Source organism: Halichoeres trimaculatus, unplaced genomic scaffold (genome assembly GCF_033239565.1).
Source record: "Halichoeres trimaculatus isolate MK-OKI-2021-1 unplaced genomic scaffold, fHalTri1.1 fHalTri1_scaffold_22, whole genome shotgun sequence".
NCBI lineage: Eukaryota > Metazoa > Chordata > Actinopteri > Labriformes > Labridae > Halichoeres > Halichoeres trimaculatus.
Window position 1 is genome coordinate 10,894,909 of NW_027437200.1, and position 27,589 is coordinate 10,922,497.

General features: G+C 39.8%; 1 protein-coding gene across 1 annotated transcript in view; it reads left to right on the forward strand.

The window, feature by feature from the left end:
- Positions 1-1,045: 1,045 nt before the first annotated feature.
- Positions 1,046-27,589, forward strand: part of ppp2r5b (protein phosphatase 2, regulatory subunit B', beta) — a 57,261-nt gene continuing 30,717 nt past the window's right edge. The window contains exon 1 of the mRNA XM_074699309.1: positions 1,046-2,453. Coding sequence (XP_074555410.1) covers positions 2,261-2,453 — 193 coding nt within the window. The 5' untranslated portion in view covers positions 1,046-2,260. The remainder of the gene's footprint in view (positions 2,454-27,589) is intronic.

Below are 27,589 nucleotides of genomic sequence, written 5' to 3' on the forward strand. Positions count from 1 at the left end.
TTAGCTAGTTTCATTTTCATTTATCTATATAAAAAAAATGGAGGGGGGTTATGTGTTTGAACTGGGGTCAGATTCTCAATCCTGATAAAATAGACTAACAAAGGCAAAAACAAACAAACAAACAAACAAAAAAACATACAATTTAGGGCTAAGAAGCAGCATCTGTCTGATATAGGCTATATGAGCAAATAAAAGGCACCAGGTAGGTCGTGGGTTGAATACTGCTGGTGTCCTTGTCCTGGACTCATTGACTTAAAGGATGGAACAGTAACATTAGTGAACCCCAAAGAAAGACAGTCTCCCCCAACCAAGTAATCCACCTTTAAAGAAACCAACACCCATGTCACTCATGGACATGATGCTTTCAGTGATCCATTGATGGGGCATCTCTAGCTTTCATTTACAGTCTGAACAATGTTGCACAAATAAGAGTCTCTAACACCCATCTCAAAAAAGTATATATATTCACGCAGATTTGTAGATTTTACTCCTATATGAGAATGAATCTATCTTAAGTCAATGTCTTAATGAATTAGGTCCTAAAGAAGAATCATTGACACTCTGTCCATTTATTTTCAGATCATAACAGGAGCTACTTCTTGTTTCAATATGGAACATTCACTTTTGTTGTTACTTGACAAGATGACTTTAGACAATCATCCACCTTTCGTTAAGCATTAACTTCTGTTCATTTGAATGTTGCCACTCTGTTTAGTCAGCCTACCCTTTAATGTTAAATATATTACAATTTTCCAAAACTTTTGAGATTCTTCTTCTTTTTTTTTTTTTTTGTAGAACTTAGATGTGAGCAGCGAGCTCCTGTTTACCTCTCCTTGCTATCCTTGCAACAGTCAGTGCCCCAGTTTGGCCAAGCCAGTCAGCATTCCTACAGCTGAAAGGGCAGCAACACGGATCATTTCTGAGCATACAAATCTGGTCTCCCTGTTATTTTATGTTTCACTTTTAATTGACCTGTGTCTTGTTTTATTTTGAAAGCCGAGTCTCCAACATCCCGTGCATCCCTGCCTCACTGAGTGCGTCTTTACGCACCTCGGTGAGACGCTGTACGACCGGATAACGGGATCCGAGAAGGGGGACAGGAGCAAATCGCTTCAGTCTGATAGACATAGACGGGGTGCTATTGTATAACACAGGCCTTCGGTGTTTTTACTTCAAGTACTTGCCTCGGGGAAAAACGTCTCCTGTCTTTTTTTTTTTCTATTTTCTTCCCCTCTCGCCGCGGAGGTAGATACGGACCTGGCTCGGTGTTGCATCGGCCGCTGGCGGAGGACCTGCACATGTCGTTGAGGAACGGTTCGGTTCCCCGCCCTTCTACGGTTGGAGGATAGCAAGGCGAGAGGGTTGTGCAGAAACTGCGACCAGAACAACATCGACCACCTCTGGGGAAAAGGGAAGCAGGTGCGGCCGTTTTAACGGTCGAAGGAGGATCCGTTAAAACGAGCGAGAAGGACAACAGTGATGCGGCAGCCGAGGTGGGCCCAGATTGATGATTTTATGATATCATCATCCACCGCCAGGACCTATCAGTGATTTAATTGATAAGGAGCATCATCCAGGAGAAACTGACTCGGGACCTGTGTGTTTGTTTTTCATCTGGATAAACAGCAGCAGGTTAAACTGCTCGGCTTCAGCCATTTATTTACAAAAAGGGCTGCGTGATCGATTTTAGATATAAATATCCAAATTTAGGCCCATGACTTAGTGTGTGTGTGACGCCATACAGCAGCAGAGAGGCGTGTGTGTGTGTATGTGTGAGATAGGAGACGCGCCTGTCTGAGCATCATCTGGTAGCCTAGCTGTTCAGGCTACTCCTCCACGGGGATGGTTCACAAGCGATACTTCATCTGTGCGTGAAAAGCTGAAGATTCAGGGATGCTGCTGATGTTGCTGCTGCCTGTTCCCGTCCGGCTCTGATAGATAGAGACAGTGAGGCGCACAGCACAGGACTGGACACCAAGAATAATCTTTCCTTACCTCTCCTCCACCTCTGCACCTTCTTTCCCCTTTCTCTCCCTCCCTTCTGCTCATCTTCTTCCTCCTCCACCCAACATCCAACACCTCGCAGAGTGCATCCTTTCTGATCAATTGAAAACCCATCTGTAATTCAGAAGGCCACCCACTCCTCCATTCTCTCCTCCATTCGCCCATACGTCCCTTTGAGCACTAATTCACGGCCCTCTCACGCGCAAAGGCACGCGCGCACCACCACCCCCTTTGCATCCCCACCACCACAGCCATCATGGAGACGACCAAGCTGCCTCCGACCAGCCCGTCCTCACCGACCACTAGCTTCTCGGTGCCGTCCGCGGAGAAAGTGGACGGCTTCCCGAGGAGGTCTATGCGCAGAGCCCGGCAGAGGAGGTCCCACAGCTCGTCCCAGTTCCGTTACCAGAGCTCCCAGGTGGAGCTCACCCCACTGCCTCTTCTCAAAGGTGAGTAGCTTCATTACCTAAGCCGCCATGCGTCCGTAGACAGGTGTATATTAAATGTATAGACCCACTTAATGGATTGAAGTGGTCAAATTTAGGTGGGACATCTCTCCACATTGAGGAAGAACACACATCTTATCTTTACGTAACACTGGCTGATCAACAGTGGGGCGGAGATGTGTTGATGTTTGTTTTTTTTCTCGACTGATTCATATTGTCCTCTCTGTCCTTGTCCATTGAGACGGATGGAGATGATAACAAGAGATTTGATTTGTTGTCTGGCATGAGAAAACCTACTCAGGATTTTCTGGAGGCCCAAAAACATTCTGATGAATGACTCTGTAAAACAAATTATAACTGATAAACTATTTGAGTTTCTTTATTTAAAGAAGTAGAAACAGGGAAATATAGCCAACTGTTGTACAACTAATAGGCCAAATTTTAACGAACTTTGCTTTACAACAATTTCAAACAGAGAAAAACTTCAAATTCACCATTACTCACATTGGTTTCAGGGATTTCAAACTCATTTCGAGGACCTCATGCAGCTTAATTTCATCTCAAGTGGGCCAGACCAGGATAAATATAGCATATTTACATATAAATAACACGTCTTTTGCTTTGTTTTGCTGTGTTTATTAATTAGCCTACACATGTGCTTTAACTGATCACACAGATTGTGCAAGGGCTGAACACTTAAAGACTCCCCACACCTTACAAACTGAAGTGGGGAATATTCTAAGCAGATAACAAACAAAGTTTCATTATCTCCTGTCATGTAAATGTGTAACATATGAAAAATAGTTCCCAAATCCTCTCTGCTACAGTATTTCTCATCAGGCTAATGTTGGCAAAAAAATTTTGCCTCTCAGGATATACAACTTCTGCAGCCTTTAGCATGTTTTCATGAACTCCCCCCCATTGTACAGTTTTCATGCTAATGTTAGCGATTAGGTAGCTAGCTTTCACCGCTGCATCACTGACCTCTCAGCTGATGAAACCAGACTGCAGATTCCTCAGACACACCAGCATTTCATATATTTTCTCTTTTCTCAGTTGTCCTTTCAAGCTGTTGTGTTCTTCTCCCTGCTGGGTCTCATAGTGGTGCTGAATGTTGTATGCCTCACACCATGCACACCATGCACCTAGGTTTACCATTCACCTCCGATTTTATTTGGCTGAATAAGACAGCCTGAGGGGCCGATTTTGGCCCGCAGGCTGTATGTTTGACACCCTAGATCTACATCTTGTTTGTTGAATGACCCAAATAGTTGATTGATTATTGATTGACAGGACTTATGAAACAATCTTTTGATTGTAGGTCTATTTTCAGCCTTTCACCTCAAATACACCAGATACGTTTGCAGTCCGTCTAAGTTCTGTCGTGTGTTGACTGCGTTTGCCAACTCACACCAGCTGTGTGTTCAGTCCGGCAAGCCACATTACTAACAGACAGCTGGAGTCGTGAGACCGAGAAGTTCCCATGCTTCCCACTCCATTGATAAGTCTCTCTTCATTCATTTTGGGCTGTAAAACCTCAAACCTGTTGACTCCTGGTCTGGCTTCACTCATTATGTCCGTCAAGCTAAATACAAACTGATTTGGCATGGTTTGTTATATTTCAAAAGTCACCGAGTGTTTTAAAGTGATACTCCGGGATGGAACAAGTTGGGTCCTATCACAAGGTTTAGGGCAGAAATTACCCCTACAGCAGTGTTTTTGTGCAGCAGAAGCCCAGAGCGCTCACACCAAACACCCCCTCCCTGCTCCTCTGCAGGTTTCCTCTGCACTCAGACGGGGCCATATTTTACTTGACCAAAAACACAAATAAACGGACTCCCACAGAAAAAATCTGATATCAGTCTGCATTCACACTTTATTTAGAGAATTTTCAGCGCGTTACTGGCTCTCATAATCCACATCTTTACGTTGTTATTGCATAATTTGTCCTGGCAGACTACCTGCGTTTGTTTATATCTGGCTCGCCGCGCCGCGCGCAGACTGATACACTAAGCTGCGAGCACCTCGTAGCCAGCTGTGGCTCTGCAGCGGAGGTAGCGCCGTTTTACGACACGATGAGAACTAGAGCCTTATTTAGCGGTGTTTTTGTGTGAAAGTAACGCGCTGAAAATTCTCTAAATAAAGCGTAAATGCAGACCGATATCAGATTTTTTTGGTGGGAGTTTGTTTATTTGTGTTTTTGGTCAAGTAAAAAATGGCCCCGCCTGAGTGCAGAGGAAACCAGCAGAGGAGCAGGGAGGAGGTGTTTGGTGCGTGCGCTCTGGGCTTCTGCTGCACAAAAACACTGCTGTAGGGGTAATTTCTGCCCTAAACCTTGTGATAGGACCCAACTTGTTCCATCCCGGAGTATATCTTCCTGTCCCACTCAATCTTTCCTACGTTGAATTTATGCGCTACAAAGCAGCGCCTGGCAAGAATTGAATGGCTGTGACATGATGGATCAGCCATGCAGACGGACTGCAACAGAACAGATCCAGGGTAAATTGACCCATTGACTTGAATGGAAACCTTTCTGATCTGTTGCTGTGACAGAGCTGAGATGGACTGCAGGAGCATTTGGTGTTCATCAGATGTTATTTTGAAAGTCAATTCATATCGAAGATTAGGATCAAAAGTTATAATACGTGAACATTACAGCGATGGATGAGTATGGCTTTAGAAATGTTTGTTTTTCTGCTGCTGTATGTTCAAAGTGTAAAGACAGATAAGGCAGGATGACTCTGTAGTATAATCATGAAAGTTATTGAGCTCCTTGTCTTTCAGAATTTAAACCTTGATGTGCAGCTGAGAGTAGTTTTGTCCAAATGTTCAAATTCATTTCCTCTCTTATTTAGCCTGATGTGTAAAGTCATTGTATCGCTGTACTAAAACATCAGCGCCTTGAGTAAGTAAAGTAAAAAGGACGCCTATATTAGGAAATGTTTAACCTTGACAGCACCCCACTAAGAGTGGGAAAAGTGTTTTAATCAACCCACAAACAAAACACATAAAACACAAAACATACTTGTGCAAATTTAAGCTGTAAACGCATCCACATTCATACTGGTGAGACTTCCCACATCGAGGCAATCTGTGCTGAGATTTTTTAAGGTCTCACCATTGCTCTAACCCGAGAGCTGCTGGTACTACACAGAGACCACTTTGATCTACGAGAGCCTGTTTAATGTCTGCTTAGAATAAAAGCAAGAGGCTTCAGAGACGTGGATCCTATTCGCTTTGGAGTTACGCTGTTTTCACTCTGTTTCTAAAGATTATCCAGTTAAACCAGCAGAGAGGTGTGACTGGACAGTTAAACGGCAACACTAAAGGAGAAAATAACAATTTACAAGAATTAAAGTGACTCATTGTCAAATGGAAGAAAACCAGTTGGCAGTGATTCAGTTAAGCAGAAACTGAATTTCACAAATGTGAGGATTTGTATTACTCTATGTCCAAGGTGTTTGTAAACTAAATGTCTTCAGATTATAGTGGTTAGTTTACAAGGTTAGAATATGTGACCCTGTTTTGACCTGATTTAGACAAAGTGATTGATCAATGCAAAACAAACAAGAAGCAGTAAACCTGACATGAGTATTAGCTTGTTATGAAACAGACTTGACACCTCTATGATCCCTGCTAAAGCACTTTCTTCCTTACTATTTCGATGAGAAAGATTTGAAGCTTTTAATTTGACAAACCCAGTAACATTTATGAAACTTAAAGCAGCTCTTTAATGACAGAAGACACTAAAGATAAACCTGACTAGAAGGCTGATTGGTGGCATTTTGAAGCATTTTCATTGGCCTGTGTTCACATGGCAAATAAATAAACAGTGTTTTCACTGCGGACACTGCAGGCAGTCTCAGGTGTAGCTAAGTGCTCTCTTTTATGTCCATGTTGCTTTTCTTCATTTCTCATCGCGCACTCTACTCTGACTTCCCCATCATCAATGACAGCATATCAGATCTAGAACAGCTACTAGCTAGCTCAGGATGTCCGCAGAGTCTTAAAAAGTATTAAAAGTTGATAAATTAGTTGTGGGAAAATTAAGGCCCTTAAAAAGTACTAAAAAGTCTTAACCCTAATGTTATGAGGTATTAAATTTTATTGGTATTCAAGCTTTGACTCCAAAGACGGACAGTTCCAAATATCTGCCACAGAAAAAGTCTATCTGGTTGGAAAATGTTTTCAGGGTCTGAACCTTCAAAAATAACCACACCTGGTGATTGGATGATCATTCTACTCGTCACATTCATCACAGACCAGCGTGAGGGTCTAGAAAAAGCTTTAGCATCTCAAAATATTTCACTCTAGATCATAAGAGTTTTTCAAGCCTCCCGAGAAAATTTCTCAGACTTTTGACGACCTGGGATCTTTGATTCCTACGATTTAGAGAAAGCTTCCCCTGATCTCAGTTGTTTTGGAACAAATTTCCTTTGTTCAAATCACCTTTTTACTGGAAACAGTAACACGGTGAGATAAGGTATTTACCAATACAGTTATGTAGCGCTGTTGTTTGAGACGTGACAACAAGCAAAGTTGTAATTTTGTGAGGCACCAGCTATATGTGTCGCTAGCAGCCCAACATATCCATAGGCTAATGTGACAACAAACTCTGTTTGTAGAGTAGTTTGGTAGCCGTCCGTGTGTAGTGCTGATAGAAAGCAAATCACACCATCTTAAGCACATGTCCTAAATTTGGCAATGATGTAATAAAATTCTTGTTTGTTTGTTTTTTTTCTGCAAGTTGGCCTTGAATAACTGCTGTTACTTTTTGTGGGAATGTTAACGTCAATTAACCTGCCTTTAGTTTCATTTATTCTTCAAGCTTTATTCCTTCTCAGTTTACCTAATTTATGTTAAAATGTAAACTACAACTGTCAAAGATTGGTTGCTAACAACAGCTTATTGTCACGATAAGATCTTCAGACTTTTTGAAAGGTTTTTTAAAAAGTCTTAAAAAGGTATTGAATTTAACCTCAGGATATCAGCATATACCCTGTAGCTTTTTAATCACTGTATCTTTCCATTTCATGTGTTAGGTAAAGAGCCATCCAAGACATAGAGTTGGCTAAAATAACCATATATGTATACTAGTTGGTGGTAGGTCCACCATGAGAAACAGCTAGCTTAAACTGGTAGTTTTGGACTTAAATATGCTAAGTAAAAGTCAGAGCAGCCTCAGTAGAATTAAAAGAAAGTATCTGCATATGTTAATAAGCATATTTTATGAAGTAATTATGGAGTCCATCAATCCATTTGTATAGTACCAAATCATACCAAAAGGTTATCTCAAGATGCTTAAAAAAATAGCATGTCTACGCGACTAATGTTATCGTATAAACAAAGACCCAACATCAGGACAAGTTACAGACTCTTTGGCATTTAGAAAGTTTATTGAGGCAAGGACAAATGACCCTTTAAGGAGCACAAACTTTGAGCAGAACCACACTTATGTTGAATATCTGACTTTCTCATGTGACTCGGCTTTTCTTCATACCCTCTTCTCTCGTTTCACAAATTTCCCGAAACTGGCCAACACTTTCTGAACCGATGACCTTAATGAATCACTTTTCAGGCGCTGAGGACATTTTAAGCTTCAGATTTTGGTAGTGACATTTTAAATTTGTTACAGACTCCCACACTTGTACTGAAACAGTCAGACTGGCTATCTGAAGTAATACTTGCTCCAGGGACTTGGGATCATTTTCTCCTGATTAGTTGCATCCAGTGGTTATTTCAGAAGTTGTTAGTCAACATTGATGGTTTTATGTGACCTAGTTAAGGATCCAGTTCACTTCTATGCTAGTAGTGCTATTGCATAGCTTGTTTTTAGCATGTACAGCTCATCTCTGTGATCCATAAAATATATTTTCTTGCCAGTCAGTATACATCAAAGATCCTCTGATCAATATTTTTGTACCTTTCTTATAGTTTTTGCAGTAAGGAAGACTTCCACCCCTTCGTGTGCTTTCACCATTTCTATCTTTGCTTTCTATTGAACGGATCTATTCCTCCGTACCAATCTGTACCTCTTCTTCACCTTGTTATCCTTTCTCTTCTTCATCCCTAAGCGCAGCACAAGAGCACATCGTAAGCCCTCATATGTGTATCTGACCCCTCTCTTATGAGGTTAGTCACTTTCTCATGTAGCCTGCAATCTTATGTGTTTTACACTCTACGACTTCCTCTCTTAAGTGATGGGTGTGTGCAGCATGGAGATGGAGGGTTGTGATTGAAGCTGTACATACCTCTGGCTCAGTCTTTGCTGTGCCTACCTGCTCCAGACTCATCAGACAGAGGCCCCAGTTATCTCATGGCTGCTGCACTGCTGCGGCACTGATGCTGGATCCCCTGGAGGAACTGGTAGTAAGATTCTGCAGCACTGGCACAGGAGAAAAGCCTGGTGTGGGGAAGTCTGAAACAAGCAGTATGTAGGCCAAGTGTAGACAGACTTGTGGGTGTTTAACCCTCCAGAGAATCACGCTCCCATTGTGAATTTGAACTCCTTCTCCTCCTGTTACCAGCATATCACTTCTACCTCAAATTGAACAAATATTCTTTGTTGCGAACAGTTTGAGTTTCAAAACAAAACATTACAGACTCAGGAGGACGTGAAATATAACAAGTGGAAGACTGTGAGCATTAAAAGCAGCACCCAACCTGGAACACTTTGACACCACTCAAGAAAAAAAATCTTCCCCTGATGATTGTTGCCTTTTGTAGATTGCATCATTTTCACACCAGATGCAATAGTTTGACAGCAGGGATTGCGTAAAATTTAGTGAACAAGATGAACATTTTTAAAAATCAGTAAAATGCTTCAATGCTTTGGATCAAATTCAACTGTTAAATGGGAAGACGTCCCATCTGGAGTGGTAGAGCTACTTTCCCAGTCACAATAATCAGAATGCTTTTGATTCACATCTTGCAGATCTGCTGATCTGTCATCAGCGGTGTTAAAAACACCAGCTTTAAAAATACTTTTCCTCTGTCTGGCAATCCTGTTTAAAACATTTTACTGGGATTTATACTCCTCCTGGATTCTCTAGGAAACATTTAGCACCTCTTGTCGTGTTTCCAATGGCAAGGTTCATCATCAGCACAGGAAGCAGACGCTGAGTGCTCTCTGTAGCGTGGCGGACAGTAGGGGTCAGGAAATCAGGAGTTTACAGTGGGCGCTTAGTGCTGTGATTTTTTTTAGAGTGCTGCTATTTGGACCTTTCATCTAAGGTTGCAGGCCCATTTTAACACGCTGCAGGTAGAGTTATCCGATCATAAACAACCAATGTGCTTTATATCAGAGTACATTTTTACATTCTTATTAACCCTTGGTTTGTTTTCTCTGCTCTTTGAAAGTCACACTTCAGCTACCTCAGAGTCTTGCATTGTTTAAGTGAACACGTTGCTACCCAGAAAATTTAATAAAGTATCGACTTCCTGGGCTAATGCTCTCTATCTGACTCTGACCTCTGACCTCTTACCTCCCTGGAGTCCATCTGAAAAGACAAAAGCAATAGATCGTAAGTCTGTTAAAGCTGGGATGTTACATTTGACTCACAAAGAGCAGACAAGACAAGAGTGTCTAAAAATGATATACTGAGAAAAGACGCACACACTAAAATGACCATGAAAAAAGTGGTAAAGTTAACTGATTTTAAGATAAAAGTGGAAGCATACACAGTCTTTGGCATACTCATTTTTGACCATTAGCTTATAGGAAGGATAGATATCTCAAAACTTCTTGTTCTTTTTTTAATAATAATCTGTTCAAAACTTTGGTTCTGGAAATCTCTATCTGGTAAAATTAAAGTTGAGCAAAGGGTTTAAACCAGTCATGGAAGGAATCTTAGCAACATCACCTGCTGGTTTCTGAAGATGTGTTTGGGAGGTTGCTGAATTGTAAATGTGAACACTACTTATCTTTCATTCAAACGGGTAACAGACGAAGAGGTGGAAATACGGTAGACCCTAAGTAATGTAAATCTGGGTATATATATATATATATATATATATATATATATATATATATATATATATATATATATATATATATATATATATATATATATATATATATATATATATTGCTTTCATGAAAATGTTCTTGACTATTTCCAATGTTTGTTTGACTACAGTCATCATTGTCAGTTGTCTTGGCCACGTCTCTTGTTTTAAAAAAGAAAGAGTTTTACTTGGTGACTTCCTTTTTAACTTGTTTATATCAGTGACGTAAAGTAATAATGAAGTACTAGGTAGACTGAACAGTACATTTTAATAAATTGCCATCAGTTATTCAAACAAAGAGGGGGCAGCACACTGTGGTGCAGTGGTTTCTGCTTTGCCTAACAGCAAGAAGGCTCCTGGTTCGATCCCCTCTGTGTGGTTAGGGTTAGTTTGCATGTTAACCCTGTACATGTGTGCATTCAATCTGGGTAGTCCACACAGTCCAAAAAAAGCTCATCAGGATGATTGGTTTCTCCAAATTGCCTGTTAGTGGTATGTGTGTGTGTGTGAATAGTTGTCTGTCTGTTAGCCCTGTGGTAGACTGCGAGCTTGCTCAGGGTGTACCCCATCCTATGCCCAAAAGACAGGTGAGATAGGCTGCCCCCTGCAACCCAGATATGGAAAGGATGGATGAATTTTCTAAGGCAACAATAGACTGAACTACTGAACTAATCCAGGTGTAAGGTGGTAATTGGAGATTTTAAGCCATCAGTGAGTGTTAATTCATTCCTCTGAAGATATTTAACATTTATTATTCCTTTGTTTTCTGCACTTAAAATTTTTAGTTTAGTATACACAAGTTTTCATGTTTCAGTAAGTACTTTGAAAGCAAATGGTTTAAACATTACATTTTTATGTAGACTTAACTCATCCTGGCTCACTGTGGAGAATGGCAGTTCATTACATGACACTGGTGTTCAAACCAAGAGGCAACCTCTGGGTTAAAGATGAAATCTGAAAAAACTGTGTGTTCCTTAAGTGTCCATTCAAAACTGGCTCTTAAAAGCTTGGAAGTCCCTAATTTGGATTGAGTCCACTGATGGTTATAACTTGAATCAAAAACACATTTGAAATAGTCAGGTATAATTTATTCTTCTACGTAGCCTATTACATTGAAATTGACATATTAATTTACATTGTACTAGACTTACAGTAGATTAAGAACAGGGACTTACAGTGTACATGGTGCCAGTGTTTCTCTTTTGGTAAATACTTGTTTTGTTATGGAAACGTTCTTCCTCCATGAGCCTTGACTCTTCTTCCTGAAGGGATTGGTTGTTTCAAGTTACAAACTATGGAGTTATTGTGGCTCTCCGCCATTACCATTAAAAGCTCTTTCAAGTAGCTTCCTCTTTTACCGTTTCAATGTGACTGTAGAAAGATGGAGCTTTGATGTAAGCACTGCTGAATAATTTCAGACAGGTCCCCAAATGAGATGATGATTAAGTCACAGCGAGGCACCAGGGCTCGATAAACTCAGAGTTTCTCTGGGACCTCAGAAAATTAAAACGTTTGATATCAGCTTTCACACATTAAAGAGCTTCCAGACAGGAATTGAAAATATTTTCAAACATTTTGGAAATGTTTCCTTCCACAATACATTTCTGCTGTTTAGTTGTCAAATAAAAGAGTAGAGTAGACCTACTCTGGGACTGTATCCAGTAAAGATGGCGCTGGGAGTTAATGGTTCTGGAAAGTAGCCCAGCTTGGCTGTTGTCTCCTTTCTGTTCCCATTTGTATAGAAATGTATCTGCACTCAGCCAGAAGCTGATATCAAGGTTATCTATCTATCTATCTATCTATCTATCTATCTATCTATCTATCTATCTATCTATCTATCTATCTATCTATCTATCTATCTATCTATCTATCTATCTATCTATCTATCTATCATGTGACCAAGTAAAACTACTTCATAATCAATGATGATCCCTTTGCAGTCCCACTAGTTTTTGGGAGGGTCCATTTCCTTGGTACATTTCTCAGATCACAATTGAAATTCTCAAAACTACTTACTGCTACTACCACATACTTGTTCAATCTCCAACTCATGGTGTCACTTGTACACATCAAAAAGGCAGTTTCTCATTACTTTGAACAAATGTTCTGGGACATCCATGCAAATGATTATGTACAATTCTCTGCTGTTTTTTATATTATCAGCTGCTTATGGCACGTTGCAAAAAGGTTGGACAAGCTATCAACTTTTTTCTAAATCTGTCTGGATTAGTAAATTGCTCCCTGCTCAACCTTGACTTTCTCTAACAAATGGAAATGTGTAGAGGGTTAGATCAACCAGTTTTCTGAAATAGCTCAAAAGTACATCTTATGAACCATCAACTGGCAAGTATGTATTTGTACTTTCCTCTGTACACACAGTAGCAACAAATTTCCTGTGAAAGGACAATAAAGATCTATCACACAACTTTACAACAGCCAAGGTTGGTTGAAGGGTACAGCCAAGAGTTGGGAGAACAGCTGTGTCCTCAATCATTCAGACTTTTTGTGGACAGAGAAGATCTTTGTTGTGATGTGGATGAGAATTTGTGGCCCAACATACAGGAACATAAGGAGGTGAAGGAAGACTCAGTGCGCTATAATTACCACAACACTGCATGAACAGTTTCCCCTAAAGAGACTGATCTATGTTCACACTCATTTCATTTTTGTTTTTTCTTTACACTATGCAGCACCCTCTTTTCCTTCTTTATCGCAATGAGAGATGAACTAAGAATTTTGAGATTGAGACTGGCTTTTGCAGGTAATCCATAGTGTTTTGCTATTGCTATATTTGCTGAAAAATGCGCTTACTGTTTTGCAAATGGCGAGGATGATACAAGAAATGTACCAAAGCAACTGAGGAAAACTGTAAGATTGACCTCGAAGCTATTTTACCAATTCAGGACAAGTTTAGAAAAAAAAAGAATCAACTAATGGATTTGTTTAGAAATATGGTTGACATATTCTGACAACATGTACAACCTATTTGCATGTAAAGACTTATGCAATGAACTAAGGACCAAATATTGTCGGGGGTGAGACTATCCAACAGACACGTGATAATCCATTTTGATCAAAATGACATAAGCAGCTGATAATGCAGGAAACAGCAGAGAATTGTACACAATCATTTAGATGGATGGACCAAAGCATTTGCAACTTGTTCAAAGAAATGAGAAACTGTTTTTTTTTATGTGCACAAGTGACACAATAATGTGAAAATTGAACAGGTAGTTTTGAGAATTTCAATTCAGATCTGACAAATGAACTAAAGAGACTGAAAAAAATGAAAATGAGTGTATATGTGAAGAAAGCATCTGTTTGTCTTTCTATCTTATCTATCTAACTTAGGAAAACATGCACGAGTAGGTCTTGGTTTTTATCATCCTTGTCCTGTAGTATATATATATATATATATATATATATATATATATATATATATATATATATATATATATATATATATATATATATATATATATATATATATATATATATATATATATATATATGTACAGTCACAGATGTATGTATCAGTGTTAATTATTGAGTTGGTCCTTGACTTTCCCCCAGTCGTCCTCCTCCAGTGTCTTCAATTACACTGCAGCTCTGTATCGAAGCAGAGAGCAGGCTGTCAGCCCAGCCCTCCTCCCCAGCTGTGATGCTCTCCCTCGGGGTCACAGACACCAGCCTGGCTTCCTGGTCACGGGTGTTGTGCTGTTGCTGGCAGGCTAACCAGACAAAGGTCACATTCCCCGCTTTGTATGTAGTCAGCAGATAGAGAAACCTGTTAAGATTTATTTCTTATAAACGTTTACACACAGCTAGGATATGGTCCAGGACCATTTTCTTTTGACAAGGAATGATATTACTACATGTCCTCTGATGATAATAGAGGGTACTGCAACCAGAGCTAGGTGGTGCAGGTCTGTTTGCTCTTGACCTTGAGCTATGCTCAATTTCATGCTCTTAAATTTATGGGCTTTCCCTTCTCCTTTGACTGGTTGTTAAGATGTTACCTGGATCTTATCTTTACATGAAAGAAAGATGATCACAGGACAGTCAGAGTTGGCACTCAACATGCAGTAAAAGCAGGATGTAATTAGCATTTCAAGGATGCATCTTGTTTGATATAAAATTACCACAAGTCTTCTAAGTTAAAAAGTTAGCAGAGTCTGTAAACAGAGCGGCACCACTGGCAGCAGTCTCTTCTTCCTAACAGACTTAAGCTTTTATTAATGCCATGTAATGTAATGACCAATCAGAATCAAGCTTAGTGAAAATCAGAACAAAAACTTTATTCTCAGTGGCTACATTTACATAACCCTTTCATATTCAGAGTATTAGCAATAACCTGGTTGTGCACCCTTTTTAAAAAAAAATATGATATGCACATTTTCTAGTTTTAAAAACCCCAACATCACCCCAGGGTTACTCCTTTCTAACCCGAATATTTGGTCATGTATACACCTGTTAGGATATCCCCATCGGTATGGACATTAATTTGTGTCCTGAAATCTTGTTCTTTTGAGTACAGGAAATCCACTGTGCTGCCTCTGTTGTTGTTGTTGCTGTTGCTATGGATACAGTAACAAGAAGCGGAAATGAAGCGCATTGCGTTATGACATTCTCGGTAGGTCTAGATGTTGTCTGTGTGTTACTGTTTTGATCGGGATACCACATAAATAGGAATATCCTATTCCGAATGCTTCAGAAACCAGAATATTGATCTTAACTGCATGGAAAGATAGCTAGTGACTGAGACAGCACGGCCACATGCAGAGAAAGTGTCATCGCATGAAAAGAAACATGATAATCATAGAATTGTAGTATCATCACTGCCAAAAGCTCAGTGAAGAAATATCGTTCTTAAGCAAAGAAATGCATCTACCATTGTTAGTGTGATGCAAACAGCATGTTGCCATGGATGGTGATGTCGGCCAGGACTGGTTTTGATATTTGTAATTTATACTGGGGAGTTAGTGGTGTCATTTAGCAGAGTGAGAAGGAGTTCTTGTGGAGGCCCTGCAGTGCAAGCACTTATTAAGGCCTGAGTGTGTGTTTGTGGTTGTGTAAGCGTGCAGAGTGATCATGGGACACGTTCTGGTCTATCTTGAGATCTTGGGGAACATTGTTGAAGCCAGCAGCTATCTCAGCAGGAGCTCAGCAAGAGAAAACAAAAAAAATCAAAAACAGACTTTTGTTCAGCTCAGCCCAGTGGCACATTCCGCTGTCCTCTGCTACCAAACTGATTTCCTCAGCTCACACTCCTCCAGTGATCAAACCATAAAGGAGGAGACCACACACCATATACGGGCTAAGATAGGACCATTTTACTAAAAAAGGAGAATAAATGAAACTACATTTTTAATAATCCAAAAGGAGGGGAAACACAGATCTGTTTTGGGAAGTCACAAGATGATCATGTTACTAACTATTCATCAAATTCTGTTTTATAAGAGACTAAAAGAGAAAACTGAACCACATGAATTGGAAAACAGCTACAGATGAATAAAAATATACAAATCCAACAACAGCTGTTTCCTGCATTCAGCAGTGGAATCTTACACTCATCAAAAATTGATACCTAGCTGTTTATAATTATCTTCCTAAGCAGTGTGAAAGCAGTCAAGCTGCAGACCATGAGAAGGTCTAATTGCTGTTTTCAGCTGAATCCACCACACTCATCTGCCGTTTGCTTATCAAGGCACTGGTTTAATGCAAACATCCTACAGTGTGAAAACTGGCAGCAGCGTGTCTTATTTAAATAATAACCGCGCTAAAGAAATATCGTTTTAACTGAATAGCCGTGCATGATGGTGTCTGTCCTTGGCATTTCCATTAGTCGCAGCCAGCAATAGTATTTTCTCAAAGAGCTGCTGAGAGGCTTTGAACAACCGTCAGGCCCTAAAGGATGGCGTGTGTGCTTAGAGAGTGTTAAATCTCCCTTACCTGCATGAAACCCATCGTGCTGCTTGGCTTTAGCATTAAAGCATCTCTAATAGCCACAGAACACCCTGCAGATATGCAAGGAGCTCTACTTTGTAATTGAATCTGGCTTTTTGGGAAACAGATGGTGGGTTGAACCAGGAAGAATTAAATGTTGACATTTTAGGTAAACTGGTGATGTAATGTATCACTTTGTGTGCTGCTGCTACCTGTTCAGATAATGATACTTGTTGCACACCAGAATGCAGTCGATCTTTTGTGACCAGAGTGATGATTGTAAACACAAGTCTGATTACACTATCAGCCCACTGAATGCTGTTCAACCTGTCAAAGGTGCTTTTTACAAGCCTCCTGTTTTTTTACTGAAATGATGCATTTTAAAATGCTGCCACTGCTGTCTGTGAGGCACGAAAATACACTGATGTTTGTGTTTCATAATGTTCCCAAAAATGGGACATTATCACTCAGCTAACAATGGTGGGATTAGACGAGAAACATGCTGCTCAACATTCCTTTTATGAAATTTTAAAGACAACCTTGAAAAACAATACACTGAGAGTATCATTTTAAGGACAGGCTGTTCCAGCTTCTAAAAGTGCATGTGGGGTTTGAGCTTTTTAAATGTAAAGTGTGAGTGTGTTCATGATTTTAGGTAAATTTTCACTTAGCTGAATGAAAGCACATGGTTATGTTTTTTAATTAACCCTTCAGGTTTCCATAAAACATTTACTTTATACTGCTAGGAAAAGTCATACTTTGTATTATTTAAAGATGCTACTAGGAATATCTGGTTTTTATTTTTTATAATTTATTTTTTACGTTTTTTTTGTTTTGTTTAATTTTTTTTTTCTGTCCTGCCAGTCATCTACCAAGCAGAGCTAACGTAACCTCACTCTTTATTTTCTTGATAGACTCTCAAGCTTGAACAGACCACTGCAGAATAGCTTCATAAATTAATAAATAATAATAAAATAATGAATTAATCACAGATATTTTTTTTCAGAAGAGAAAAACGCAGATCTCTTTTCTCACTTCTTATCTTCGTCATAGAGACTTAAACATGCTGTAGATTTATTCAGTCTTGCTTGACCTGATCGGGAAACTCAGAAGTAGGTAGAATTGGTTAAGGTTTTCCCAAAATAACTGTCAAAATGACCTCTGTGGCAAAGGTAAAACAGATAAACATAAGCTAAGATCTCAACCACACACACAACCTGCACCTCCTCCGCATCCATCCCTACATCACAGATAACAGAGGGAAATGATGTGGGATTAAATGACGGCTGCAGCCCTGGCATTAGTTCATATTCTCTGCCAAGCATCGTACGAGCGTACAGCTGCTGGATGATGGAAGGGACAGTCTTGGTTTCCACACATTTCACAGCAGAATATCAGGAGCAGTGGTGTCCAATTGGTTCTGTGAAGCATGGCTTGGTTCTGAAATACCTGATTTACATGCGAGAGGATCAGAATATCTCTGCTTGTTGTTTTTTTAATGATAGCTTCAGTTGTGGGAGTTTGATTCTGTGTAATTTGATTTTTAGCAACAGAGTATAAAGAAAGAGTCTTAGTTTGACATTCAAACAACCACAAATTCTTGCAGTGCTGAACCTTACTTTGCAATATTTAAGACTTGTCATTGATCCTTGATCAGAAAGCAAAAATGTTATGGTTACATGCAGAAACCTCAAGCAGAACCAGCTAAAGACAGAAGACAGAGGGAGCCACAACAAAAAAATAAAACAAATATTTATACTCTTATAATATAGAACAGCTGACTTGTGTCAGTTTGGACAGAGGTGTGGTTGAACTTTTTGGCTCCTTTGGATGTGCTGGATAAAGAGGATAAGGGTGAGTTTGGTATAGATGGTTTATGCTGAACGCCACTACTGTCACCTTAAGCATTTTGTCTGTTTGTGTACAAAACTGTCAAAATTATGGGGGCTAGAGGGCAAGGCTACCAATAAATTGTGATGGAAAAATGGAAGAAAAAAGAAACTGCTGAGCGAGTGGTCTGTTATGATTTTGGAGTTTGTAATTTGAAACTTGAAATGGAGGTGAAATTGCAGCAGCAGTGCACGCATACATTGAGCTCCTCCATTGTTGCTTTGTGGGCTTCCATATAGTGCAGGTGTCTTTGGGTAGACGGTCATGTATGCAGTGACGCACTGATGTTTTACGGTGACACCATGATGTGGTCCCAACTAGAGATAGACCGATATGGATTTTTTTGGGCCGATACGATACTGATTATTAGTAGGCAAGGAGGCCGATATCCGATAATTGAAGCCGATATTCATTTGCAGTCAAAGTGAAAATATTGGTGGAAAAAAATTTGAAAGACACAAACTCCAACACTTAACTGCATTCAAATTCCTTCAAGCATATGTTTATTAAACAGCTCCCAGGCTCAGCAGCATGTTTTATCAATTTAGATTAAAACGTAAAAAAATAAATAGCTAAAGTTTTGTACATGAAATAAAGTTTCTCCAAATTTCTTTGTAACTACAATAAAACTGGACAGAATTGAGTTGGTGCTGCCTTTTACAGGCATGTAATGCAGTTGAATTAATTTTCTGTTTGGTTTTACATGACTGATTTTAAATGACCATCCAGGGCTTCCATAGTGAAGACAGGGAGAAACTCTGTGCAGAGAAGCATCAGAGCCAAAACATCACAGTTTTGAATGGGTTTCATATAGGCCGTCGGATAAAAAAAAGGCTGCTGCCGATATGCCCCAAAATGCCAAATATTGGCCTCGGTAATCGGCCCGGTCGATGGTCGGTCTATCCCTAGTCCCAACATGGCTCCTTGCTAATGGGAAACCAAACTGATATTTAGGAAGAACATGAGTAGAACCAACTAAGCGCTAGCACTAGCACCAAAAAGCACCTGGTTCTTTTGATGAAAAAGGGCTAACTGTTATTTCAGTCAATTCTGCCACAAGTGCAAATATTTAAGGTGTTTTCTTACTTAAATATCACTTCAGTATCTACAAAATGATATTTAGGCTGCACCACGTCTCTAAACATCACATGAATTCATTCATAACTGGCATGTGAAGAGAGACGAGTATGTGTTCCTTGTCAGGTCTGGTGTATGTACAGGTACCTTCTTACAGATAGTTCCAGAGAGATTGAATGACCTTGTGTGTGTGTGTGTGTGTGAGTGAGTGTGTGTGTGTGTGTAAAGAGAGGCCAGCTTGATGGACCATGTATAGAGTTACAGAAGGCATGGAGTAGTTTCTGCTCTTTGACTGTCTCAGATCAATTAAAAGGGAGGGTCAGGCAGAAAGTGAGGGGGTGATGAAAGAAATGGAGTGAATGAGGAAAGAGGAAATGACTGAACATTAAGCTGACAGGTGGTGGAGAAACAGTGGGGGAAGGAGAGGAAGAGAGATAAAAGATTAGAAAAAAAAAAGGTTGAGGTTATTGCAGAGAAGAGGATGTAATGAAACAGCAAGCAGAGCAACAACCACAGACACTGGCCTATCACTGGAAATAGAGTCAATTTGTAGAAGAATACTCTAATGCTTCAGTAAAAAATCACCAAAAGTGTTGTCTTGTTGCACGTTAACCAGTGTTGTGATTGTAAGATGGCGCATAGCACAGAGAGCAAACAAAATCAAATATTTGACATGCAGAGGTGATGTGTTGTGAATCCTGCTGGAGGGAAATCGTCAAGGATGATTTTATTTTGGATTGGCTGTTTCACAGAGCAGAAAATATGTGCAAATTCTTGCAAGGATTTACAGCCTGCTTTTAGAATCACACTCGCACTTTATCAGGGTCAAGAACACTTCGCTTTAATTTAATTGTAATCACATTTCATGTATGTGACACGATTCGGCAGCAGCAGTGTGAATTTACAGCAAACAAACGACTTCAATATTCCACAAGCTTGGGTTACAAAGCTTCTCATCAAATGTCACAGACGTCTCCAGCTGGGATAACCATTAAACTACTTACCTTAAGAGTTTGTTTACTTACAGTCTCTGGTTTGTGTTCACTTTTGGCACAGCAAGTATTCTGTACAATATTAAAATTAATTTATGTAAAATTCCTATCAAACAGAGGAGTCAAATCAGTGACCATGTGTCTCTGTAAAATCAATTCATCAGCAGTGATTCAGCTGATTATAGGGCGGTAATCACCTAACAACAGGCAACAAAGCGTAAAGACACGAACCACAGCCAGTGACACCCAGGCTCTCTTTTCATTGTGCTGTGTGGTGGAAAAATATATTATTAGAAACGTTGGATTATTTAAAGATTGGCTTAGTGCACCACTTAATCTTTTGCCATGACTTACCCTCCTGTAACTGCCTTTGTTAAAGAGAAAATGAGATTCTGCTGTCCATGGATCCACTGAATGGAGCTTATGAAGAATGACTGCCATGCTTTGAAATCACCTGCCAGCGCAGTACAATGCTTTCTGATTATTAAGTATTCAGACCAGTAGTGGACACTGAATATACAAGTTTCAATTTGTTCTTCATTAATTTTCAGATAGCAGCCATCGTAGATTGGAATAAACTCTCAGTTCAGAAAGCACTCGTCACAAAAAGGGTGAAACATCGAAAGAATAGAATAGGATAGAACAGAATAGAATAGAACTTCATTCTCATTGTAACAAGTACAACGAAATTGAAGTCACAGCAGCAATCAAGAAAAACAAAAGTAAGAAAGTGTAGAGAAAGTGCAAAAAGCTCCGTAAGAAAATAGATGATGACAGCTTGTCCATCATTCTCCAGTTCAGCCAGCCTCCACCTCCACAGGGTTCAGGACTGAGCTTCTTCAGTCATGCTCCATCTCTGTCTCCTGGATCCTGTCTGCTCACAGCAGGTGAAGCTCTTCCAATGTGGCGTTAGTGTCTGGTGTTAACTCCATTAGCCATGTCCGTGAATAACATGATGCTACTCTGCCCTCTGGTATTCCCTCTGTTGCTGGGTTAGCACAGCTAGCTCGTCCATCTTATTGGAGATAGATCTTACGTTCCAGATAACGATGGATGGAAGGACAGGTCCATGTCTTCACTTCTTAGCTCACACCTGAGAACCAGCACGTCGTCCTCACCTCCTTCTCCTCACCTTGTGAGAAGACATCAGGCCTTACACCAGTTAGCATCGACATGCTACAGGCTGCTAACAGCTGAGTTCACATGTAAAAAATGCAGCTATGGTTACATGTAGGCTCTCCAGACAAACATAGGAGAAAAAGTAGTAAAAGTATCACTGAAGCCACAAAAAGTTTGGTGTCCATGACCAACAAACGAGCCACACAAAGAAATGATCCACTCCAAATAGAAAGATTACTAAAAAGAGACGAAAAAATTACAAGAAACAGACAAAGAAGAGAGAGCTGCTGCATAAGGCAGCCATAGCCAACAGGGCGGCACCTAGCAACATAGCAATATGCAGATGATATCAGAACAGCTATGAATGATTCAAGCAAAACAATGAGCTTAAACATTAAAAAGTCAGGTTTTTAAACCTATTAGAGATTTACTGTACTTTATTACAAGAAAAGAAGGGTTTTTAAAAATGTAGACACAGCAGTAACACCCCACCCCCTTCCAAAAACAAGTGACTGTCACTTAGGAGATGTTTTTCAGGCTGAAAATACCTCAATGAAAACATAATATTTTTTGATGACTGTGTGATGAATAATGACAGTAGTAGAAATTAATATGCTGGGATCTCCTGACAACAAACAGACAAACAAACGTAAGAGAATTGAACACAACACCATACGCAGGGATGACGTTTTTCTTTTTCACTTTAGTGTGATTAACTTGGTTACAAACAAGGTATTGTTCATAAAACCCTTTTATATAACTCATATTTATACCGTGCCACTCTTATTACCAAGCAGTACCCTCAGCACCATCACTGAGCTGAGACTTCAGAGTATTTCCTCCCCTACAGCAGCAGCAGGATGATTTGTCCTGTTCCTTCCCTGAAGGTAAATGGCTGTTTACTTTTCAGTGTTCTTAAGAAATCTAAAGATGGAGTAATGGGAGTGAAGTGTAGTCCATCAGACAAGATAACATCCCTCCTCTTTTTTCTTTCTCCACATGTTGTTTGTAAGCACAGTAACTGATAATGCCCTGCCCCTGTTACCCAGACAGTTTGTTAGGTCTGGATGTATTTATCAGTGGGATTAGATTATTTAGAGACGGACTTAAAGCACGTCACCTAAACCCTTTAAGGTGATAATTATACTGTCCTGACTTCCACACCGCACGGTGTCTCACTTTTGATTGCTGCTGGAGCTTCCGTTCACTATTTATAACTAAATCTTTCTCCTGCTTTCCTCCTGTTCCTCCTTTATCTGTCCACATCTCCCTCCGTCCCTCCCTCCCTCCCTCCTCATTCTCTGTCCTCTCTGCGTCACTGTATCTGTGCATTGAGTATGAGTGTGTGTGCGTAATGACAGAGGTGCAGAGGCGGCTTGCATGGTAGCTAAAACAGAAGCTGTGCTTTCTGTGACACACTCACACACACACTTACACACAAAAAATAGAATACCTGTTATTTAAAGACGACCTTTACTTGATCATTTATGAAGAAAAACATGGCTACGAGAGAATGATGGGTGGTGAGGATAAGGAAAAGGATGGAAAGAGTGAGGGGAAGAGAAGAAGGGAGGCTCTGAGTGATGGGGAGATAAAGAGAGGCAGGAGGAGAACGAAAAGGATGATGTCATCTTTTAACCCTGTACCGCTCCCTTCTCCCTCCTGTTTCCTCCCCAGATTCTTCCTCGGCTCCTCTCTGTGTCTCTGTTCAGCAGAACTATATTTAGATTGTGCAGCTGTGAATGTTTGTGTGTTGGTGCTGTAGCAGGGTGCTTGGCGTTGCTCAGACTTGTTCGGCGCTGCTCTTTTTACCATTCCCTTCTCCTCTTCCTCCTTTTGCTGCCATCATCCTCTCTGTGTCACATCCTGTCTCTTCCCGCTAACTGTTTTAAGTCATTTTCCTTTTGTCAGTCTGTCCATCCTCCTCACATCCAGTATGACTGATCTTTCTGGTGTACCAAACATGGATGGAGCCATCACTGTTTTTACTGAAAGCACTCCAGACTCTTGTTTTAGAGACATAAGGTATTCTTAAAAAAGGAATAACATTCTATCAATAATTTCCTTAATCATACACTCACTTATTTGACAGTTTTGAATATCCCTCATGGTGCCAAACTGGAAAGACAAGAAACTCATCACTAAGAGGTCTGACTAGTGCTTCATTTCTGTTTGTTTCTCTCACAGTTTGGGGATAAAACTTGAAAATTTAAAAACTGCAGGGGCACAAAACATCCCTGTGTTTTTTTTTTAACTTAAATTCACTGTCACTTTCTTCATACAAGCTTCCAAGTGTCAAACCAAACTAAAAAGGGTCATGAATGAGGCATTCACATCAGCTCCAATCCATCAGTCAATCAATCATTCATTTTATCTGTCACATGTTACTTAAACAGGACATTAAGGGAGGGGTTACATGCAAAGTGCAAGGTGCAAATCATTTTTTCCAGTATACCTCAGTACCATCTACTCATATGCTGAAACTGTGTGTAGTGTTTACACTTTTATGACCTCTATTTGAAAGTCTTTTGGAATGCTTATTAATTTTAGTCACATTTTAGTCATTTCTCTGCGTGATAGTTTTCAGTAAAGAGAATTTTCACCTCCACCAAGGAGGTCATGTTTTGTCTGTGAACAACATGACTCAAAACGTAACAAACGGATCTTGATAAAATTTTCAGGAAATGTTCAAAATGGGACAAGGAAAATGTAATTACATTTTGGAGGTGATCTGGATCACCGTCTGGATCCAGGATTATTTTAAAGGATACTTTATTGTTGTGAGATAGGGCCGTTTTCATCATATGTGTATATAACTGCACCATAAGTGGTCAGATTTCTTTGCAAAACAATACAAGACAAGGTCAGATGTAAAGGTACGATCCAGATCCTGGCAATATTCTGGATACTAAGATCCACAATATGAAATATCTACTGGATCATCATAATTTTCAACACTGTCAGGAAACAAATTATTGTACAAACCTGCAACTAACACTAAATTGTAGCAGACAGTCTGCTGACAGGAAGTATAACATTAAAGTCGGACTAAAGTGTTGTATCACAATGTGCTTGGTGGAGGTTTGCGCTCTCTGAGTGCTATTTTAATTGATCTTTTAAGAAATTTGTTCTGGTCAGTAAGTGTTGAATATTGGATTCAAGGTTGACAGTCAGGTTATATTAAGTGTCACAGTTCATGAAAGAACAGTTAACCTTAACACTTTGGCATAGGAACCAGATTTCATACCAGATTGGTAGCTCTACCCAAGATTTTGCCATTTATGGAGACACATGGAAGATGTAGCTCTTGCTTGCTTCATATTTGACAGATCCAATTCTTAGATTGTCTATCTGACTTCATTAAATGGGTGACAGTTAATTTTTCCCTGTTTAAGGGCTGATAAAGTCATACAGTGGAGTAATTCAGCTTTCAATGCCACATGCAGGACATCACCTGTTTGTACATCTTCATTTTTGACAGTTTACAGTTAGCACGAGTTCAACTGTTGGCCTTCATATATCTGTTGTTGGAAATATCATCTTCATTTTGTGTTATAACTGTTGTACCACTTACTGTAAATACTGCACCGTCGGCCCTCCATGGGGAGGGAATCTCTCATTGAGTCCCCTCTCCTGGGGCTTCACAGTATTTCCTTTTTTGCTGTAGATTTTTATTTCCCTTCAGACAGTGCAGTGCTGGTTTTTGGGAAATTGTTGAAAGTCTGTAAAACTCAGCGGGACTTTTTTTGTTCAGGGTTTTTGGCCTTGTGAACACACCTGATTAGTTTACAGGTTTGCTTCATTTGGGGCAAAAGGGATTTTATTACTTTGGATCTGGCTGCTTCTATTGACTTCACAATAGCCAAAAAGTTGTATCCTCATTTTGTATGTATCACCTGTATGCTGATGACACAATTCTCTGTTGTACATCTCATTCACTGACGCAGACCTTTGACTTTCTACAGTCTGCTTTTGATAGGTTTCAGTCACATTTAACTGACTTGAAAATGGTGTTAAATGCAGGTAAATCTAAATTGATGGTCTTTTCTGGTGGCAAAGCATTACCTGCCAACCTTCCCAAAATCACCACAGCTCAAAGGGCAGAAATTGAAATTGTGGCGTCATACAAGTAGTTAATGTGCACATTGACAGTCTTGTGTCTAAGTGTAAACATAAAATGGGATTCTTCTTTAGAAATAAGTCCTGTTTTTCACGCCAGGTCAGAGACTATTTAATCTCCACAACCTTCTTACCGTTGTTGGGCTGTGGTGATTTGCTATTTATGAATGCACCTGAAAAACACTTCAAAAAAATTTAATTCTGTGTATCACTGTGCTCTACGTTTTATTACTGGCTGTGGATATGGTGTCTATCACTGTCTGCTGTATGCTGTCTTATTTGACCACATATTTGATCAGGTCTAGTAACCGTCATGGACTGCGCTCACAGGATTTTATTAAAATGTTTGTTCCTAGAGTCAGAACAGGACTGGATAAGATAGTCTTTAAATATGCTGCCCCCTCTACATGGAACAGTCTCTGGATGGATGTTAGGCTAACAGAACTGGTCACTGTTGGTGAATTTAAGACTATGTTAAGGGGCTAGACTAGCCTTGGACAATGTGACTGTTTTAATTCTTGACTGCTTCTTATTTTGTTTTGAATTGGTGTTTCCAGAACGGCTTGGTTTTGATTGCTGTGAATGCAGCAATGCATTTCTTCACTTCATTCAGCCATTTTCAGACAAACCTTCAGTCATTAATGTTCAGCATTCTGCATTAGCAGTTAAGCACAACCTTTTCAAGCCTTTTTCAACCATTTTCAGACATATCTTCAGTCATTAATCTTCAGTATTCTGCATTTGCAGTTCAGCGCAAGCTTTTCAAGACTTAATTCAGACAAACCTTCAGCCATTCATGTTCAGTATTCTGCATTAGCATTTCAGTGCACGCCTTTCATGACTTCATTCAACCATTTTCAGACATATCTTCAGTCATCCATGTTCAGCATTCTGCATTAGCAGTTCAGCGCAAGCTGCTTCAGCACTCTGCATTCACAGCGCAATTTCTTCAGAAATTGCTTTTCTAGTTTTATTTGAGATGCAGTTTTGATGTCAAAAGTCAGAAAACTACATTTTCACCTTGCTGTGTAAATGATTTCTCACACCTCTGATCCATATTAACAAAGTGTGAAGAAGACTGATCATGCTAGCGTGACAAGTTACACTGGTGTCTGTTGAAGGTATGAAAGATTGAGCCATGGGCCTTATCAGTTCATTTTTCATTTTGATTGTACAGCCTTTAGTGTCCGGATTAGTGCAATTTGATTTGCAACAGCCGTCATCCAAATAATCAGAGGTATCTGATTGATTTGGCTCTCTTTGGGAAGGTATACGTCTTTCCAGACGCCAAAAGTTGCAGCATACAGAGGGTGATGTGGGCCGGTTAAGATGACTTTTGTCTTCTAAATGGCTCTTGCTCAGCTTTGTGTAGCAGCTGCAGGCTAATGCTGGTGATTTTTGAAAATCACTGCAAGTTAGGATTGCCTCAAGAAAGGATTAATAACACATTTTAAAAGTGAGCTTTGAATACCAAAATCCCTAGCTTCCTTAAAAACAAATGTCTTTGGTTGGGTTTTATGCAGATATAGTCAGTTTTACATGGGTTAAACCTTAGACTGTATACAGAGTGGACAGTGTGGCTTCCCTATTTACCATTGTACAGTTTTGAAGCCCAGATACCCCCATCACAGGCGCAGACATTGGCAGAAGTTGTTCAGTAGAGACTGCAGTAGAGACTGTGAGGGATTCTGGGAGAATCTGAGTGGAGCCGGGTGACAAAAATTACTTTTTTTTTTCCTTTGAGAGTCTAATCACTTCTTGACTCTACCTCCCAACATGTTTTACAATCCCTTAAAAAAAAATCACAAGAACAGCAGTTGTCAATCATTGTTAAACGTGACGTAAAACCTCAATTTTAACTTCTTATAACTAATGAAAATGAAACTTTTCAGAAAAAAGAGAACCTGTGTACAAGGCAGCCAAATGATATCTTCAAATCACCACAACAATCGGACGTGAGAAACATTTCTACGCGGTGTATTAATTTTT